The following is an 18,258-nucleotide window of genomic DNA, read 5'->3' on the forward strand; positions in this document are numbered from 1 at the left end:
AAACCCACCGTGCCGAACTAACGGCACGGCGGTACACCCTTTGCGTCTCAGAGCTTCCAGCAAAACAAAAGACAAGCTGGACAGAAAAAAAGCAACAAAAAAGCAAAAAGCACTTAGCTATACAGAGCAGCAGGTCACAGGAACAATCAGGAGAAGCTCAGATCCAACACTGAAACATTGACAAGGAGCAAGGATAGCAGCATCAGGTGGAGTTAAGTAATGAAGCAGTTAACGAGCTCACCAGAACACCTGAGGGAGGAAGCTCAGAAGCTGCAGCACCACTTGTGACCACAGGAGTGAATTCAGCCACAGAATTCACAACAGTACCCCCCCCTTGAGGAGGGGTCACCGAACCCTCACCAGAGCCCCCAGGCCGACCAGGATGAGCCGCATGAAAGGCACGAACAAGATCGGAAGCATGAACATCAGAGGCAAAAACCCAGGAATTATCTTCCTGAGCATAACCCTTCCATTTAACCAGATACTGGAGTTTCCGTCTAGAAACACGAGAATCCAAAATCTTCTCCACAATATACTCCAATTCCCCCTCCACCAAAACCGGGGCAGGAGGCTCAACAGATGGAACCATAGGTGCCACGTATCTCCGCAACAACGACCTATGGAATACATTATGTATGGAAAAGGAGTCTGGGAGGGTCAAACGAAAAGACACAGGATTGAGAACCTCAGAAATCCTATACGGACCAATAAAACGAGGTTTAAATTTAGGAGAGGAAACCTTCATAGGAATATGACGAGAAGATAACCAAACCAGATCCCCAACACGAAGTCGGGGACCCACACGGCGTCTGCGATTAGCGAAAAGTTGAGCTTTCTCCTGGGACAAGATCAAATTGTCCACTACCTGAGTACAGATCTGCTGCAACCTATCCACCACAGAATCCACACCAGGACAGTCCGAAGACTCAACCTGTCCTGAAGAGAAACGAGGATGGAACCCAGAATTGCAAAAAAATGGAGAAACCAAGGTAGCCGAGCTGGCCCGATTATTAAGGGCGAACTCAGCCAACGGCAAAAAGGACACCCAATCATCCTGGTCTGCAGAAACAAAACATCTCAGATATGTTTCCAAGGTCTGATTGGTTCGTTCGGTCTGGCCATTAGTCTGAGGATGGAAAGCCGAGGAAAAGGATAGGTCAATGCCCATCCTACCACAAAAGGCTCGCCAAAACCTTGAAACAAACTGGGAACCTCTGTCAGAAACAATATTCTCAGGAATGCCATGCAACCGAACCACATGCTGAAAGAACAAAGGTACCAAATCAGAGGAGGAAGGCAATTTAGCCAAGGGCACCAGATGGACCATTTTAGAAAAGCGATCACAGACCACCCAAATGACTGACATCTTTTGAGAAACGGGAAGGTCAGAAATGAAATCCATCGAAATATGTGTCCAAGGCCTCTTTGGGACCGGCAAGGGCAAAAGCAACCCACTGGCACGAGAACAGCAGGGCTTAGCCCTAGCACAAATCCCACAGGACTGCACAAAAGTACGTACATCCCGTGACAGAGATGGCCACCAGAAGGATCTAGCCACTTAAGGTACTGTCACACTAGACGATATCGCTAGCGATCCGTGACGTTGCAGCGTCCTCGCTAGCGATATCGTCCAGTGTGACAGGCAGCAGCGATCAGGCCCCTGCTGGGAGATCGCTGGTCGGGGAAGAAAGTCCAGAACTTTATTTCGTCGCTGGACTCCCCGTAGACATCGCTGAATCGGCGTGTGTGACACCGATTCAGCGATGTCTTCGCTGGTAACCAGGGTAAACATCGGGTAACTAAGCGCAGGGCCGCGCTTAGTAACCCGATGTTTACCCTGGTTACCATCCTAAAAGTAAAAAAACAAACACTACATACTTACCTACCGCTGTCTGTCCTCCAGCGCTGCGCTCTGCTCTTCTCCTGTACAGGCTGTGAGCGTCGGTCAGCCGGAATGCAGAGCGGTGACGTCACCGCTCTGCTTTCTGGCTGCCCGGCGCTCACAGCCAGACCAGAGAAGCAGAGCGCCGAGGACAGACGGCTGTAGGTAAGTATGTAGCGTTTGTTTTTTTACTTTTTAGGATGGTAACCAGGGTAAACATCGGGTTACTAAGCGCGGCCCTGCGCTTACTTACCCGATGTTTACCCTGGTTACCGGGGACCTCGGGATCGTTGGTCGCTGGAGAGCTGTCTGTGTGACAGCTCTCCAGCGACCAAACAGCGACGCTGCAGCGATCCGGATCGTTGTCGGTATCGCTGCAGCGTCGCTATGTGTGACGGTACCTTAACTCTCTGGTACCAAAGATTCCAGGATGACCAGCCAACACCGAACAATGAAGTTCAGAGATAAGTTTATTAGTCCACCTATCAGGGACGAACAGTTTCTCTGCTGGACAACGATCAGGTTTATTCGCCTGAAATTTTTGCAGCACCCGCCGCAAATCAGGGGAGATGGCAGACACAATGACTCCTTCCTTGAGGATACCCGCTGGCTCAGATAAACCCGGAGAGTCGGGCACAAAACTCCTAGACAGAGCATCCACCTTCACATTTTTAGAGCGGGCAAAAAATAACGACCAACGGGCCTGTCTAGGATTCAAGCGCTTGGCAGACTCGAGATAAGTCAAGTTCTTATGATCAGTCAATACCACCACGCGATGCTTAGCTCCTTCAAGCCAATGACGCCACTCCTCGAATGCCCACTTCATGGCCAGCAACTCTCGATTGCCCACATCATAATTACGCTCAGCGGGCGAAAACTTCCTGGAAAAGAAAGCACATGGTTTCATCACTGAGCAATCAGAACCTCTCTGTGACAAAACCGCCCCTGCTCCAATCTCAGAAGCATCAACCTCGACCTGGAACGGAAGAGAAACATCTGGCTGACACAACACAGGGGCAGAACAAAAACGACGCTTCAACTCCTGAAAAGCTTCCACAGCAGCAGAAGACCAAGTAACCAAATCAGCACCCTTCTTGGTCAAATCGGTCAATGGTTTGGCAATGCTAGAAAAATTACAGATGAAGCGACGATAAAAATTAGCAAAGCCCAGGAACTTTTGCAGACTTTTCAGAGATGTCGGCTGAATCCAATCCTGGATGGCTTGGACCTTAACTGGATCCATCTCGATAGTAGAAGGGGTAAAGATGAACCCCAAAAATGAAACTTTCTGCACACCGAAGAGACACTTTGATCCCTTCACAAACAAAGAGTTAGCACGCAGGACCTGAAAAACCATTCTGACCTGCTTCACATGAGACTCCCAATCATCTGAGAAGATCAAAATGTCATCCAAGTAAACAATCAGGAATTTATCCAGATACTCACGGAAAATGTCATGCATAAAAGACTGAAACACAGATGGAGCATTGGCAAGTCCGAACGGCATCACTAGATACTCAAAATGACCCTCGGGCGTATTGAATGCAGTTTTCCATTCATCTCCTTGCCTGATTCTCACCAGATTATAGGCACCACGAAGATCTATCTTAGTGAACCAACTAGCCCCCTTAATCCGAGCAAACAAGTCAGATAACAATGGCAAGGGATACTGAAATTTAACAGTGATCTTATTAAGAAGGCGGTAATCAATACACGGTCTCAGCGAACCATCCTTCTTGGCTACAAAGAAGAACCCTGCTCCCAGTGGTGATGACGATGGGCGAATATGTCCCTTCTCCAGGGATTCCTTCACATAACTGCGCATAGCGGCGTGTTCGGGCACGGATAAATTAAATAATCGACCTTTAGGGAATTTACTACCAGGAATCAAATTGATAGCACAATCACAATCCCTATGCGGAGGTAGAGCATCGGACTTGGGCTCTTCAAATACATCCTGATAATCAGACAAGAACTCTGGGACCTCAGAAGGGGTGGATGACGAAATCGACAAAAATGGAACATCACCATGTACCCCCTGACAACCCCAGCTGGATACCGACATGGAATTCCAATCCAATACTGGATTATGGGTTTGTAGCCATGGCAACCCCAACACGACCACATCATGCAGATTATGCAGTACCAGAAAGCGAATAACTTCCTGATGTGCAGGAGCCATGCACATGGTCAGCTGGGCCCAGTATTGAGGTTTATTCTTGGCCAAAGGTGTAGCATCAATTCCTCTCAATGGAATAGGACACCGCAAAGGCTCCAAGAAAAACCCACAATGTTTAGCATAATCCAAATCCATCAGATTCAGGGCAGCGCCCGAATCCACAAACGCCATGACAGAAAACGACGACAAAGAGCATATCAAGGTAATGGACAGAAGGAATTTGGACTGTACAGTACCAATGACGGCAGACCTAGCGGACCGCTTAGTGCGCTTAGGACAATCAGAAATAGCATGAGTGGAATCACCACAGTAGAAACACAGACCATTCAGACGTCTGTATTCCTGCCGTTCAACTCTAGTCATAGTCCTATCGCACTGCATAGGCTCAGGTTTAACCTCAGGCAGTACCGCCAAATGGTGCACAGATTTACGCTCGCGCAAGCGTCGACCGATCTGAATGGCCAAAGACAAAGACTCATTCAAACCAGCAGGCATAGGAAATCCCACCATGACATCCTTAAGAGCCTCAGAGAGACCCTTTCTGAACAAAGCTGCCAGCGCAGATTCATTCCACTGAGTGAGTACTGACCATTTCCTAAATTTCTGACAATATACTTCTATATCATCCTGACCCTGGCACAAAGCCAGCAAATTTTTCTCAGCCTGATCCACTGAATTAGGCTCATCGTACAGCAATCCGAGCGCCAGGAAAAACGCATCGACACTACTCAATGCAGGGTCTCCTGGCGCAAGAGAAAATGCCCAGTCTTGAGGGTCGCCGCGCAAAAAAGAAATAATAATCAAAACCTGTTGAATAGGATTACCAGAAGAATGAGGTTTCAAGGCCAGAAATAGCTTACAATTATTTTTGAAACTTAGAAACTTAGTTCTATCTCCAAAAAACAAATCAGGAATAGGAATTCTTGGTTCTAACATAGATTTCTGATCAATAGTATCTTGAATTTTTTGTACATTTATAACGAGATTATCCATTGAAGAGCACAGACCCTGAATATCCATGTCCACACCTGTGTCCAGAATCACCCAAATGTCTAGGGGAAAAAAAAAGTGAACACAGAGCAGAGAAAAAAAAATGATGTCAGAACTTTTTCTTTCCCTCTATTGAGAATCATTAGTCGGGCTCCTTGTACTGTTATGTTTGCTAATGACAGGTGTTATGAAGGCAATCCAGAAACACAGTGTGCTTAGCGATCAGAGCGCACACAGTGATCTGACGAATACCCAAAAATACAAGAACGAGCTCTGAGACGTGGAAACTCTGTAGACTGCACACCTGATCCTATCCTAAACACAACTAAAAGTGGCTGTGGATTGCGCCTAACAACTACCTAGGCAACTCGGCACAGCCTAAGAAACTAGCTAGCCTGAAGATAGAAAAATAGGCCTGACTTGCCCCAGAGAAATTCCCCAAAGGAAAAGGCAGCCCCCCACATATAATGACTGTGAGTAAGATGAAAAGACAAAACGTAGGGATGAAATAGATTCAGCAAAGTGGGGCCCGATATTCTAGGACAGAGCGAGGACAGTAAAGCGAACTTTGCAGTCTACAAAAAACCCTAAAGCAAAACCACGCAAAGGGGGCAAAAAAAAACCACCGTGCCGAACTAACGGCACGGCGGTACACCCTTTGCGTCTCAGAGCTTCCAGCAAAACAAAAGACAAGCTGGACAGAAAAAAAGCAACAAAAAAGCAAAAAGCACTTAGCTATACAGAGCAGCAGGTCACAGGAACAATCAGGAGAAGCTCAGATCCAACACTGAAACATTGACAAGGAGCAAGGATAGCAGCATCAGGCGGAGTTAAGTAATGAAGCAGTTAACGAGCTCACCAGAACACCTGAGGGAGGAAGCTCAGAAGCTGCAGTACCACTTGTGACCACAGGAGTGAATTCAGCCACAGAATTCACAACAGTAGTGGTTGTGTATAGTAGCAGGGTATCGGATTCATGTAGTAGCGGGGTGGTGGTTGTGTGTAGTAGCGGGGTGGCGGTTTTGTGTAGTAGCAGGGTGGGGGTTGTGTGTAGTAGCAGGGTGGTGGTTGTGTGTAGTAGCGGGGTGGTGGTTGTGTGTACTAGTGGGGTGGCGGTTGTGTGTAGTAGCAGGGTAGCGGATTGATGTAGTAACGGGGCGGTGGTTGTGTGTAGTGACGGGGTGGTGGTTTTGTGTAGTAGCGGGGTGGTGGTTGTGTGTAGTGGCGGTTGTGTGTAGTAGTGGGGTGACGGTTGTGTGTAGTAGTGGGGTGGCGGTTGTGTGTAGTAGTGGGGTGACGGTTGTGTGTAGTAGTGGGGTGGTGGTTGTGTGTAGTAGCAGGGTAGCGGATTCATGTAGTAGCGGGGTGGTGGTTGTGTGTAGTAGCAAGGTATCGGATTCATGTAGTAGCGGGGTGGTGGTTGTGTGTAGTTGCAGGGTGGTGGTTGTGTGTAGTAGCGGGGTGGTGGGTGTGTGTAGTAGCGGGGTGGTGGTTGTGTGTAGTAGCAGGGTAGCGGTTTGATGTAGTAATGGGGTGGTGGTTGTGTGTATTAGTGGGGTGGTGGTTGTGTGTAGTAACGGGGTGGTGGTTGTGTGTAGTAGCGGGGTGGTGGTTGTGTGTAGTAGTGGGGTGACGGTTGTGTGTAGTAGTGGGGTGGCGGTTGTGTGTAGTAGTGGGGTGACGGTTGTGTGTAGTAGTGGGGTGGTGGTTGTGTGTAGTAGCGGGGTAGCGGATTGATGTAGTAACGAGGTGGTGGTTGTGTGCAGTAGAGGGGTGATGGTTGTTTGTAGTAGCGAGGTGGTGGTTGTGTGTAGTAGCGGGGTGGTGGTTGTGTGTAGTAGCAGGGTAGCAGATTCATGTAGTAGCGGGGTGGTGGTTGTGTGTAGTAGCAGGGTATCGGATTCATGTAGTAGCGGGGTGGTGGTTGTGTGTAGTAGCGGGGTGGTGGTTGTGTGTAATAGCGGGGTAGCGGATTGATGTAGTAACGAGGTGGTGGTTGTGTGCAGTAGAGGGGTGATGGTTGTTTGTAGTAGCGAGGTGGTGGTTGTGTGTAGTAGCGGGGTGGTGGTTGTGTGTAGTAGCAGGGTAGCGGATTGATGTAGTAACGAGGTGGTGGTTGTGTGCAGTAGAGGGGTGATGGTTGTTTGTAGTAGCGAGGTGGTGGTTGTGTGTAGTAGCGGGGTGGCGGTTGTGTGTAGTAGCGGGGTGGCGGTTGTCTGTAGTAGTGGGGTGGCGGTTGTGTGTAGTAGTGGGGTGACGGTTGTGTATAGTAGTGGGGTGGTGGTTGTGTGTAGTAGCAGGGTAGCGGATTCATGTAGTAGCGAGGTGGTGGTTGTGTGTAGTAGCGAGGTGGCGGTTGTGTGTAGTAGCGGGGTGGCGGTTGTGTGTAGTAGTGGGGTGACGGTTGTGTGTAGTAGTGGGGTGGCGGTTGTGTGTAGTAGTGGGGTGACGGTTGTGTATAGTAGTGGGGTGGTGGTTGTGTGTAGTAGCAGGCTAGCGGATTCATGTAGTAGCGGGGTGGTGGTTGTGTGTAGTAGCAGGGTATCGGATTCATGTAGTAACGAGGTGGTGGTTGTGTGCAGTAGCGGGGTGATGGTTGTTTGTAGTAGCGAGGTGGTGGTTGTGTGTAGTAGCGGGGTGGCGGTTGTGTGTAGTAGCGGGGTGGCGGTTGTGTGTAGTAGTGGGGTGACGGTTGTGTATAGTAGTGGGGTGTCGGTTGTGTATAGTAGTGGGGTGGTGGTTGTGTGTAGTAGCAAGGTATCAGATTCATGTAGTAGGGGGGTGGTGGTTGTGTGTAGTAGCAGGGTGGTGGCTGTGTGTAGTAGCGGGGTGGTGGTTGTGTGTAGTAGCGGGGTGGCGGTTGTGTGTAGTAGCGGATTGATGTAGTAACGGGGTGGTGGTTGTGTGTAGTAGCGGGGTGGTAGTTGTGTGTAGTAGCGGGGTGGTGGTTGTGTGTAGTAGCGGGGTGGCGGTTGTGTGTAGTAGCGGGGTGGTGGTTGTGTGTAGTAGCGGGGTAGCAGATTGTGTGTAGCAGTGGGGTGACGGTTGTGTGTAGTAGTGGGGTGGCGGTTGTGTGTAGTAGTGGGGTGGTGGTTGTGTGTAGTAGTGGGGTGGCGTTTGTGTGTAGGAGTCGGGTTGCGGTTGTGTGTAGTAGCAGGGTAGCGGATTGATGTAGTAACGAGGTGGTGGTTGTGTGCAGTAGAGGGGTGATGGTTGTTTGTAGTAGCGAGGTGGTGGTTGTGTGTAGTAGCGGGGTGGCGGTTGTGTGTAGTAGCGGGGTGGCGGTTGTGTGTAGTAGTGGGGTGGCGGTTGTGTGTAGTAGTGGGGTGACGGTTGTGTATAGTAGTGGGGTGGTGGTTGTGTGTAGTAGCAGGGTAGCGGATTCATGTAGTAGCGGGGTGGTGGTTGTGTGTAGTAGCAGGGTGGTGGCTGTGTGTAGTAGCGGGGTGGTGGTTGTGTGTAGTGGCGGTTGTGTGTAGTAGCGGATTGATGTAGTAACGGGGTGGTGGTTGTGTGTAGTAGCAGGGTATCGGATTCATGTAGTAGCGGGGTGGTGGTTGTGTGTAGTAGTGGGGTGGTGGTTGTGTGTAGTAGCGGGGTAGTGGTTGTGTGTAGTAGCGGGGTAGCGGATTGATGTAGTAACGAGGTGGTGGTTGTGTGCAGTAGAGGGGTGATGGTTGTTTGTAGTAGCGAGGTGGTGGTTGTGTGTAGTAGCGGGGTGGCGGTTGTGTGTAGTAGCGGGGTGGCGGTTGTGTGTAGTAGTGGGGTGACGGTTGTGTGTAGTAGTGGGGTGGCGGTTGTGTGCAGTAGTGGGGTGACGGTTGTGTATAGTAGTGGGGTGGTGGTTGTGTGTAGTAGCGAGGTGGTGGTTGTGTGTAGTAGCGGGGTGGCGGTTGTGTGTAGTAGCGGGGTGGCGGTTGTGTGTAGTAGTGGGGTGACGGTTGTGTGTAGTAGTGGGGTGGCGGTTGTGTGCAGTAGTGGGGTGACGGTTGTGTATAGTAGTGGGGTGGCGGTTGTGTGTAGTAGCGGGGTGGTGATTGTGTGTAGTAGCAGGGTATCGGATTCATGTAGTAGCGGGGTGGTGGTTGTGTGTAGTAGCGGGGTGGTGGTTGTGTGTAGTAGCGGGGTGGTGGTTGTGTGTAGTAGCGGGGTAGCGGATTGATGTAGTAACGAGGTGGTGGTTGTGTGCAGTAGAGGAGTGATGGTTGTTTGTAGTAGCGAGGTGGTGGTTGTGTGTAGTAGCGGGGTGGCGGTTGTGTGTAGTAGTGGGGTGACGGTTGTGTGTAGTAGTGGGGTGGCGGTTGTGTGTAGTAGTGGAGTGACGGTTGTGTATAGTAGTGGGGTGGTGGTTGTGTGTAGTAGCAGGCTAGCGGATTCATGTAGTAGCGGGGTGGTGGTTGTGTGTAGTAGCAGGGTATCGGATTCATGTAGTAGCGGGGTGGTGGTTGTGTGTTGTAGCGGGGTGGTGGTTTTGTGTAGTAGCAGGGTAGCGGATTGATGTAGTAACGAGGTGGTGGTTGTGTGCAGTAGCGGGGTGATGGTTGTTTGTAGTAGCGAGGTGGTGGTTGTGTGTAGTAGCGGGGTGGCGGTTGTGTGTAGTAGCGGGGTGGCGGTTGTGTGTAGTAGTGGGGTGACGGTTGTGTATAGTAGTGGGGTGGCGGTTGTGTGCAGTAGTGGGGTGACGGTTGTGTATAGTAGTGGGGTGGTGGTTGTGTGTAGTAGCAAGGTATCGGATTCATGTAGTAGGGGGGTGGTGGTTGTGTGTAGTAGCAGGGTGGTGGCTGTGTGTAGTAGCGGGGTGGTGGTTGTGTGTAGTAGCGGGGTGGCGGTTGTGTGTAGTAGCGGATTGATGTAGTAACGGGGTGGTGGTTGTGTGTAGTAGCGGGGTGGTGGTTGTGTGTAGTAGCGGGGTGGTGGTTGTGTGTAGTAGCGGGGTGGCGGTTGTGTGTAGTAGCGGGGTGGTGGTTGTGTGTAGTAGCGGGGTAGCAGATTGTGTGTAGTAGTGGGGTGACGGTTGTGTGTAGTAGTGGGGTGGCGGTTGTGTGTAGTAGTGGGGTGGTGGTTGTGTGTAGTAGTGGGGTGGCGTTTGTGTGTAGGAGTCGGGTTGCGGTTGTGTGTAGTAGCGGGGTAGCGGATTGATGTAGTAACGGGGTGGCGGTTGTGTGTAGTAGCGGGGTGGCGGTTGTGTGTAGTAGAGGGGTGGCGGTTGTGTGTAGTAGCGGGGTGGCGGTTGTGTGTAGTAGCGGGGTGACGGTTGTGTGTAGTAGTGGGGTGGCGGTTGTGTGTAGTAGTGGGGTGGTGGTTGTGTGTAGTAGCGGGGTGGTGGTTGTGTGTAGTAGCAGGGTAGCGTATTGATGTAGTAACGAGGTGGTGGTTGTGTGCAGTAGAGGGGTGATGGTTGTTTGTAGTAGCGAGGTGGTGGTTGTGTGTAGTAGCGGGGTGGCGGTTGTGTGTAGTAGCGGGGTGGCGGTTGTGTGTAGTAGTGGGGTGACGGTTGTGTGTAGTAGTGGGGTGGCGGTTGTGTATAGTAGTGGGGTGGTGGTTGTGTGTAGTAGCAGGCTAGCGGATTCATGTAGTAGCGGGGTGGTGGTTGTGTGTAGTAGCAGGGTATCGGATTCATGTAGTAGCGGGGTGGTGGTTGTGTGTTGTAGCGGGGTGGTGGTTGTGTGTAGTAGCAGGGTAGCGGATTGATGTAGTAACGAGGTGGTGGTTGTGTGCAGTAGCGGGGTGATGGTTGTTTGTAGTAGCGAGGTGGTGGTTGTGTGTAGTAGCGGGGTGGCGGTTGTGTGTAGTAGCGGGGTGGCGGTTGTGTGTAGTAGTGGGGTGACGGTTGTGTATAGTAGTGGGGTGGCGGTTGTGTGCAGTAGTGGGGTGACGGTTGTGTATAGTAGTGGGGTGGTGGTTGTGTGTAGTAGCAAGGTATCGGATTCATGTAGTAGGGGGGTGGTGGTTGTGTGTAGTAGCGGGGTGGTGGTTGTGTGTAGTAGCGGGGTGGCGGTTGTGTGTAGTAGCGGATTGATGTAGTAACGGGGTGGTGGTTGTGTGTAGTAGCGGGGTGGTGGTTGTGTGTAGTAGCGGGGTGGTGGTTGTGTGTAGTAGCGGGGTGGCGGTTGTGTGTAGTAGCGGATTGATGTAATAACGGGGTGGTGGTTGTGTGTAGTAGCGGGGTGGTGGTTGTGTGTAGTAGCGGGGTGGCGGTTGTGTGTAGTAGCGGGGTGGTGGTTGTGTGTAGTAGCGGGGTAGCAGATTGTGTGTAGTAGTGGGGTGACGGTTGTGTGTAGTAGTGGGGTGGCGGTTGTGTGTAGTAGTGGGGTGGTGGTTGTGTGTAGTAGTGGGGTGGCGTTTGTGTGTAGGAGTCGGGTTGCGGTTGTGTGTAGTAGCGGGGTAGCGGATTGATGTAGTAACGGGGTGGCGGTTGTGTGTAGTAGCGGGGTGGCGGTTGTGTGTAGTAGTGGGGTGGCGGTTGTGTGTAGTAGCGGGGTGGCGGTTGTGTGTAGTAGCGGGGTGACGGTTGTGTGTAGTAGCGGGGTGGCGGTTGTGTGTAGTAGTGGGGTGGTGGTTGTGTGTAGTAGTGGGGTGGCGGTTGTGTGTAGTAGTGGGGTGGCGGTTGTGTGTAGTAGCGGGGTGGTGGTTGTGTGTAGTAGCGGGGTGATGGTTGTGTGTAGTAGCGGGGTGGTGGTTGTGTGTAGTAGTGGGGTGGTGGTTGTGTGTAGTAGTGGGGTGGTGGTTGTGTGTAGTAACGGGGTGGTGGTTGTGTGTAGTAGTGGGGTGGCGGTTGTGTGTAGTAGTGGGGTGGCGGTTGTGTGTAGTAGTGGGGTGGCGGTTGTGTGTAGTAGTGGGGTGGCGGTTGTGTGTAGTAGTGGGGTGGTGGTTGTGTGTAGTAACGGGGTGGTGGTTGTGTGTAGTAGTGGGGTGGCGGTTGTGTGTAGTAGTGGGGTGGCGGTTGTGTGTAGTAGTGGGGTGGCGGTTGTGTGTAGTAGTGGGGTGGCGGTTGTGTGTAGTAGCGGGGTGGCGGTTGTGTGTAGTAGTGGGGTGGCGGTTGTGTGTAGTAGTGGAGTGGCAGTTGTGTGTAGTAGTGGGGTGGCGGTTGTGTGTAGTAGCGGGGTGGCGGTTGTGTGTAGTAGCAGGGTAGCGGATTGATGTAGTAGCGGGGTGGTGGTTGTGTGTAGTAGTGGGGTGGCGGTCGTGTGTAGTAGTGGGGTGGCGGTTGTGTGTAGTAGGGGGGTGGTGGTTGTGTGTAGTAGTGGGGTGGCGGTTGTGTGTAGTAGTGGAGTGGTGGTTGTGTGTAGTAGCGGGGTGGTGGTTGTGTGTAGTAGCGGGGTGGTGGTTGTGTGTAGTAGTGGGGTGGTGGTTGTGTGTAGTAGTGGGGTGGTGGTTGTGTGTAGTAGCGGGGTGGCGGTTGTGTGTAGTAGTGGGGTGGTGGTTGTGTGTAGTAGTGGGGTGGCGGTTGTGTGTAGTAGTGGAGTGGTGGTTGTGTGTAGTAGGGGGGTGGTGGTTGTGTGTAGTAGCGGGGTGATGGTTGTGTGTAGTAGCGGGGTGGTGGTTGTGTGTAGTAGTGGGGTGGTGGTTGTGTGTAGTAGTGGGGTGGTGGTTGTGTGTAGTAACGGGGTGGTGGTTGTGTGTAGTAGTGGGGTGGCGGTTGTGTGTAGTAGTGGGGTGGCGGTTGTGTGTAGTAGTGGGGTGGCGGTTGTGTGTAGTAGTGGGGTGGCGGTTGTGTGTAGTAGTGGGGTGGTGGTTGTGTGTAGTAACGGGGTGGTGGTTGTGTGTAGTAGTGGGGTGGCGGTTGTGTGTAGTAGTGGGGTGGCGGTTGTGTGTAGTAGTGGGGTGGCGGTTGTGTGTAGTAGTGGGGTGGCGGTTGTGTGTAGTAGCGGGGTGGCGGTTGTGTGTAGTAGTGGGGTGGCGGTTGTGTGTAGTAGTGGAGTGGCAGTTGTGTGTAGTAGTGGGGTGGCGGTTGTGTGTAGTAGCGGGGTGGCGGTTGTGTGTAGTAGCAGGGTAGCGGATTGATGTAGTAGCGGGGTGGTGGTTGTGTGTAGTAGTGGGGTGGCGGTCGTGTGTAGTAGTGGGGTGGCGGTTGTGTGTAGTAGGGGGGTGGTGGTTGTGTGTAGTAGTGGGGTGGCGGTTGTGTGTAGTAGTGGAGTGGTGGTTGTGTGTAGTAGCGGGGTGGTGGTTGTGTGTAGTAGCGGGGTGGTGGTTGTGTGTAGTAGTGGGGTGGTGGTTGTGTGTAGTAGTGGGGTGGTGGTTGTGTGTAGTAGCGGGGTGGCGGTTGTGTGTAGTAGTGGGGTGGTGGTTGTGTGTAGTAGTGGGGTGGCGGTTGTGTGTAGTAGTGGAGTGGTGGTTGTGTGTAGTAGCGGGGTGGTGGTTGTGTGTAGTAGCGGGGTGGTGGTTGTGTGTAGTAGTGGGGTGGTGGTTGTGTGTAGTAGTGGGGTGGTGGTTGTGTGTAGTAGCGGGGTGGCGGTTGTGTGTAGTAGTGGGGTGGGGGTTGTGTGTAGTAGTGGGGTGGCGGTTGTGTGTAGTAGTGGGGTGGTGGTTGTGTGTAGTAGCGGGGTGGTGGTTGTGTGTAGTAGCGGGGTGGTGGTTGTGTGTAGTAGCGGGGTGGTGGTTGTGTGTAGTAGCGGGGTGGTGGTTGTGTGTAGTAGCGGGGTGGTGGTTGTGTGTAGTAGTGGGGTGGTGGTTGTGTGTAGTAGTGGGGTGGTGGTTGTGTGTAGTAGTGGGGTGGCGGTTGTGTGTAGTAGCGGGGTGGCGGTTGTGTGTAGTAGTGGGGTGGTGGTTGTGTGTAGTAGTGGGGTGGCGGTTGTGTGTAGTAGTGGAGTGGTGGTTGTGTGTAGTAGCGGGGTGGTGGTTGTGTGTAGTAGCGGGGTGGTGGTTGTGTGTAGTAGTGGGGTGGTGGTTGTGTGTAGTAGTGGGGTGGTGGTTGTGTGTAGTAGCGGGGTGGCGGTTGTGTGTAGTAGTGGGGTGGTGGTTGTGTGTAGTAGCGGGGTGGCGGTTGTGTGTAGTAGCGGATTGATGTAGTAACGGGGTGGTGGTTGTGTGTAGTAGCGGGGTGGTGGTTGTGTGTAGTAGCGGGGTGGTGGTTGTGTGTAGTAGCGGGGTGGCGGTTGTGTGTAGTAGCGGATTGATGTAATAACGGGGTGGTGGTTGTGTGTAGTAGCGGGGTGGTGGTTGTGTGTAGTAGCGGGGTGGCGGTTGTGTGTAGTAGCGGGGTGGTGGTTGTGTGTAGTAGCGGGGTAGCAGATTGTGTGTAGTAGTGGGGTGACGGTTGTGTGTAGTAGTGGGGTGGCGGTTGTGTGTAGTAGTGGGGTGGTGGTTGTGTGTAGTAGTGGGGTGGCGTTTGTGTGTAGGAGTCGGGTTGCGGTTGTGTGTAGTAGCGGGGTAGCGGATTGATGTAGTAACGGGGTGGCGGTTGTGTGTAGTAGCGGGGTGGCGGTTGTGTGTAGTAGTGGGGTGGCGGTTGTGTGTAGTAGCGGGGTGGCGGTTGTGTGTAGTAGCGGGGTGACGGTTGTGTGTAGTAGCGGGGTGGCGGTTGTGTGTAGTAGCGGGGTGGTGGTTGTGTGTAGTATCGGGGTGATGGTTGTGTGTAGTAGCGGGGTGGTGGTTGTGTGTAGTAGTGGGGTGGTGGTTGTGTGTAGTAGTGGGGTGGTGGTTGTGTGTAGTAACGGGGTGGTGGTTGTGTGTAGTAGTGGGGTGGCGGTTGTGTGTAGTAGTGGGGTGGCGGTTGTGTGTAGTAGTGGGGTGGCGGTTGTGTGTAGTAGTGGGGTGGCGGTTGTGTGTAGTAGTGGGGTGGTGGTTGTGTGTAGTAACGGGGTGGTGGTTGTGTGTAGTAGTGGGGTGGCGGTTGTGTGTAGTAGTGGGGTGGCGGTTGTGTGTAGTAGTGGGGTGGCGGTTGTGTGTAGTAGTGGGGTGGCGGTTGTGTGTAGTAGCGGGGTGGCGGTTGTGTGTAGTAGTGGGGTGGCGGTTGTGTGTAGTAGTGGAGTGGCAGTTGTGTGTAGTAGTGGGGTGGCGGTTGTGTGTAGTAGCGGGGTGGCGGTTGTGTGTAGTAGCAGGGTAGCGGATTGATGTAGTAGCGGGGTGGTGGTTGTGTGTAGTAGTGGGGTGGCGGTCGTGTGTAGTAGTGGGGTGGCGGTTGTGTGTAGTAGTGGGGTGGTGGTTGTGTGTAGTAGTGGGGTGGCGGTTGTGTGTAGTAGTGGAGTGGTGGTTGTGTGTAGTAGCGGGGTGGTGGTTGTGTGTAGTAGCGGGGTGGTGGTTGTGTGTAGTAGTGGGGTGGTGGTTGTGTGTAGTAGTGGGGTGGTGGTTGTGTGTAGTAGCGGGGTGGCGGTTGTGTGTAGTAGTGGGGTGGTGGTTGTGTGTAGTAGTGGGGTGGCGGTTGTGTGTAGTAGTGGAGTGGTGGTTGTGTGTAGTAGCGGGGTGGTGGTTGTGTGTAGTAGCGGGGTGGTGGTTGTGTGTAGTAGTGGGGTGGTGGTTGTGTGTAGTAGTGGGGTGGTGGTTGTGTGTAGTAGCGGGGTGGCGGTTGTGTGTAGTAGTGGGGTGGTGGTTGTGTGTAGTAGTGGGGTGGCGGTTGTGTGTAGTAGTGGGGTGGTGGTTGTGTGTAGTAGCGGGGTGGTGGTTGTGTGTAGTAGTGGGGTGGTGGTTGTGTGTAGTAGCGGGGTGGTGGTTGTGTGTAGTAGTGGGGTGGTGGTTGTGTGTAGTAGTGGGGTGGTGGTTGTGTGTAGTAGTGGGGTGGTGGTTGTGTGTAGTAGTGGGGTGGCGGTTGTGTGTAGTAGCGGGGTGGCGGTTGTGTGTAGTAGCGGGGTGGCGGTTGTGTGTAGTAGTGGGGTGGTGGTTGTGTGTAGTAGTGGGGTGGTGGTTGTGTGTAGTAGTGGGGTGGTGGTTGTGTGTAGTAGTGGGGTGGTGGTTGTGTGTAGTAGCGGGGTGGCGGTTGTGTGTAGTAGTGGGGTGGTGGTTGTGTGTAGTAGTGGGGTGGTGGTTGTGTGTAGTAGTGGGGTGGTGGTTGTGTGTAGTAGTGGAGTGGCAGTTGTGTGTAGTAGCGGGGTGGTGGTTGTGTGTAGTAGTGGGGTGGTGGTTGTGTGTAGTAGTGGGGTGGCGGTTGTGTGTAGTAGTGGAGTGGCAGTTGTGTGTAGTAGTGGGGTGGCGGTTGTGTGTAGTAGTGGGGTGGTGGTTGTGTGTAGTAGTGGGGTGGTGGTTGTGTGTAGTAGTGGGGTGGTGGTTGTGTGTAGTAGTGGAGTGGCAGTTGTGTGTAGTAGCGGGGTGGTGGTTGTGTGTAGTAGTGGGGTGGCGGTTGTGTGTAGTAGTGGGGTGGTGGTTGTGTGTAGTAGTGGGGTGGCGGTTGTGTGTAGTAGCAGGGTAGCGGATTGATGTAGTAGCGGGGTGGTGGTTGTGTATTTTCGCCTTATGTTGGGGAGACAGGGATGTATCTGAACCTCATGGCCACAATCTACTCACCAGTTCTCGTACAGCGTCGGTGCTCTCCTGCGGTACGGACCCCGTGCTGCTCTCGCTGGCCGCTGATGCCGGTGGTGACATGGCCAAGGTCTGTAGGAAAGTGCCAGGTCCAAGGCCCAATCCAGGAGGATGGAGTGTAGATCCAGCTGTGACCCAGTCATACCCTCACCCGGCTCCGCAGGGAGCCCCCACACATCCGGGGCTTGTGGCCACTGTGCGGGTCCATGTCACATCTCTGGTGCAGGGCTGCACAATGCCAACTGTTTACACATGTGCACGGGTGCGGGACACACCTGACACACATGTACACACAACACACAGGGTGGACATCACACACACACATGGGACACACACAGGACACACAGACACACACGGAGCAGAGCGGTGCAGGGGCAGGAGGGAGGGGGCAGGGGCAGGAGGGATGGCAGGGAAGGATGCTGCAGGAGCCGGAGGATGGGAGAGATTCCCAGGGAAGATGGGAGGGAGGCAGAGGAGGAGGAGGAAGAGGAGGAGGAGGAGGAAGAGGAGGAGGAGAGGGGAGCACAGCTCCGCACAGCTGGAGGAATCATTGCTGACCTTGAAAGAGCGCACTCCTCCATCACTGACGGTCTCATCTCTCCATCACCGACGGTCTCATCTCTCCATCTCTGTCTCATCTCTCCATCACTGACGGTCTCATCTCTCCATCACCGACGGTCTCATCTCTCCATCACTGACGGTCTCATCTCTCCATCACCGACGGTCTCATCTCTCCATCACTGACGGTCTCATCTCTCCATCACTGACGGTCTCATCTCTCCATCACTGACGGTCTCATCTCTCCATCATTGACGGTCTCATCTCTCCATCACTGACGGTCTCATCTCGCCATCTCTGTCTCATCTCTCCATCACCGACGGTCTCATCTCTCCATCACTGACGGTCTCATCTCTCCATCACTGACGGTCTCATCTCTCCATCACTGACGGTCTCATCTCTCCATCACTGACGGTCTCATCTCTCCATCACTGACGGTCTCATCTCTCCATCACTGACGGTCTCATCTCGCCATCTCTGTCTCATCTCTCCATCACTGACGGTCTCATCTCTCCATCACCGACGGTCTCATCTCTCCATCACTGACGGTCTCATCTCTCCATCACCGACGGTCTCATCTCTCCATCACTGACGGTCTCATCTCTCCATCACCGACGGTCTCATCTCTCCATCACTGACGGTCTCATCTCTCCATCACTGACGGTCTCTTCTCTCCATCTCTGTCTCATCTCTCCATCACTGACGGTCTCATCTCTCCATCACTGACGGTCTCATCTCTCCATCACTGACGGTCTCATCTCTCCATCACCGACGGTCTCATCTCTCCATCACTGACGGTCTCATCTCTCCATCACTGACGGTCTCATCTCTCCATCACTGACGGTCTCATCTCTCCATCACCGACGGTCTCATCTCTCCATCACTGACGGTCTCATCTCTCCATTACTGACTGTCTCATCTCTCCATCACTGACGGTCTCATCTCTCCATTACTGACTGTCTCATCTCTCCATCACTGACGGTCTCATCTCTCCATTACTGACTGTCTCATCTCTCCATCACTGACGGTCTCATCTCTCCATCACTGACGGTCTCATCTCTCCATCACTGACGGTCTCATCTCTCCATCACTGACGGTCTCATCTCTCCATCACTGACGGTCTCATCTCTCCATCACCGACGGTCTCATCTCTCCATCACTGACGGTCTCATCTCTCCATCACTGACGGTCTCAT

At 52.9% G+C, this 18,258-nt stretch overlaps 1 protein-coding gene across 1 annotated transcript in view; it reads right to left on the minus strand.

The window, feature by feature from the left end:
• Nucleotides 1-16,955, minus strand: part of TMEM151B (transmembrane protein 151B) — an 88,322-nt gene extending 71,367 nt beyond the window's left edge. Inside the window, exon 1 of the mRNA XM_069768251.1 lies at nt 16,488-16,955. Within this exon, the coding sequence (XP_069624352.1) occupies nt 16,488-16,568 (81 nt within the window). The 5' untranslated portion in view covers nt 16,569-16,955. The remainder of the gene's footprint in view (nt 1-16,487) is intronic.
• Nucleotides 16,956-18,258: the final 1,303 nt, after the last annotated feature.

Source organism: Ranitomeya imitator, chromosome 5 (genome assembly GCF_032444005.1).
Source record: "Ranitomeya imitator isolate aRanImi1 chromosome 5, aRanImi1.pri, whole genome shotgun sequence".
In the NCBI taxonomy this organism is placed as follows: domain Eukaryota; kingdom Metazoa; phylum Chordata; class Amphibia; order Anura; family Dendrobatidae; genus Ranitomeya; species Ranitomeya imitator.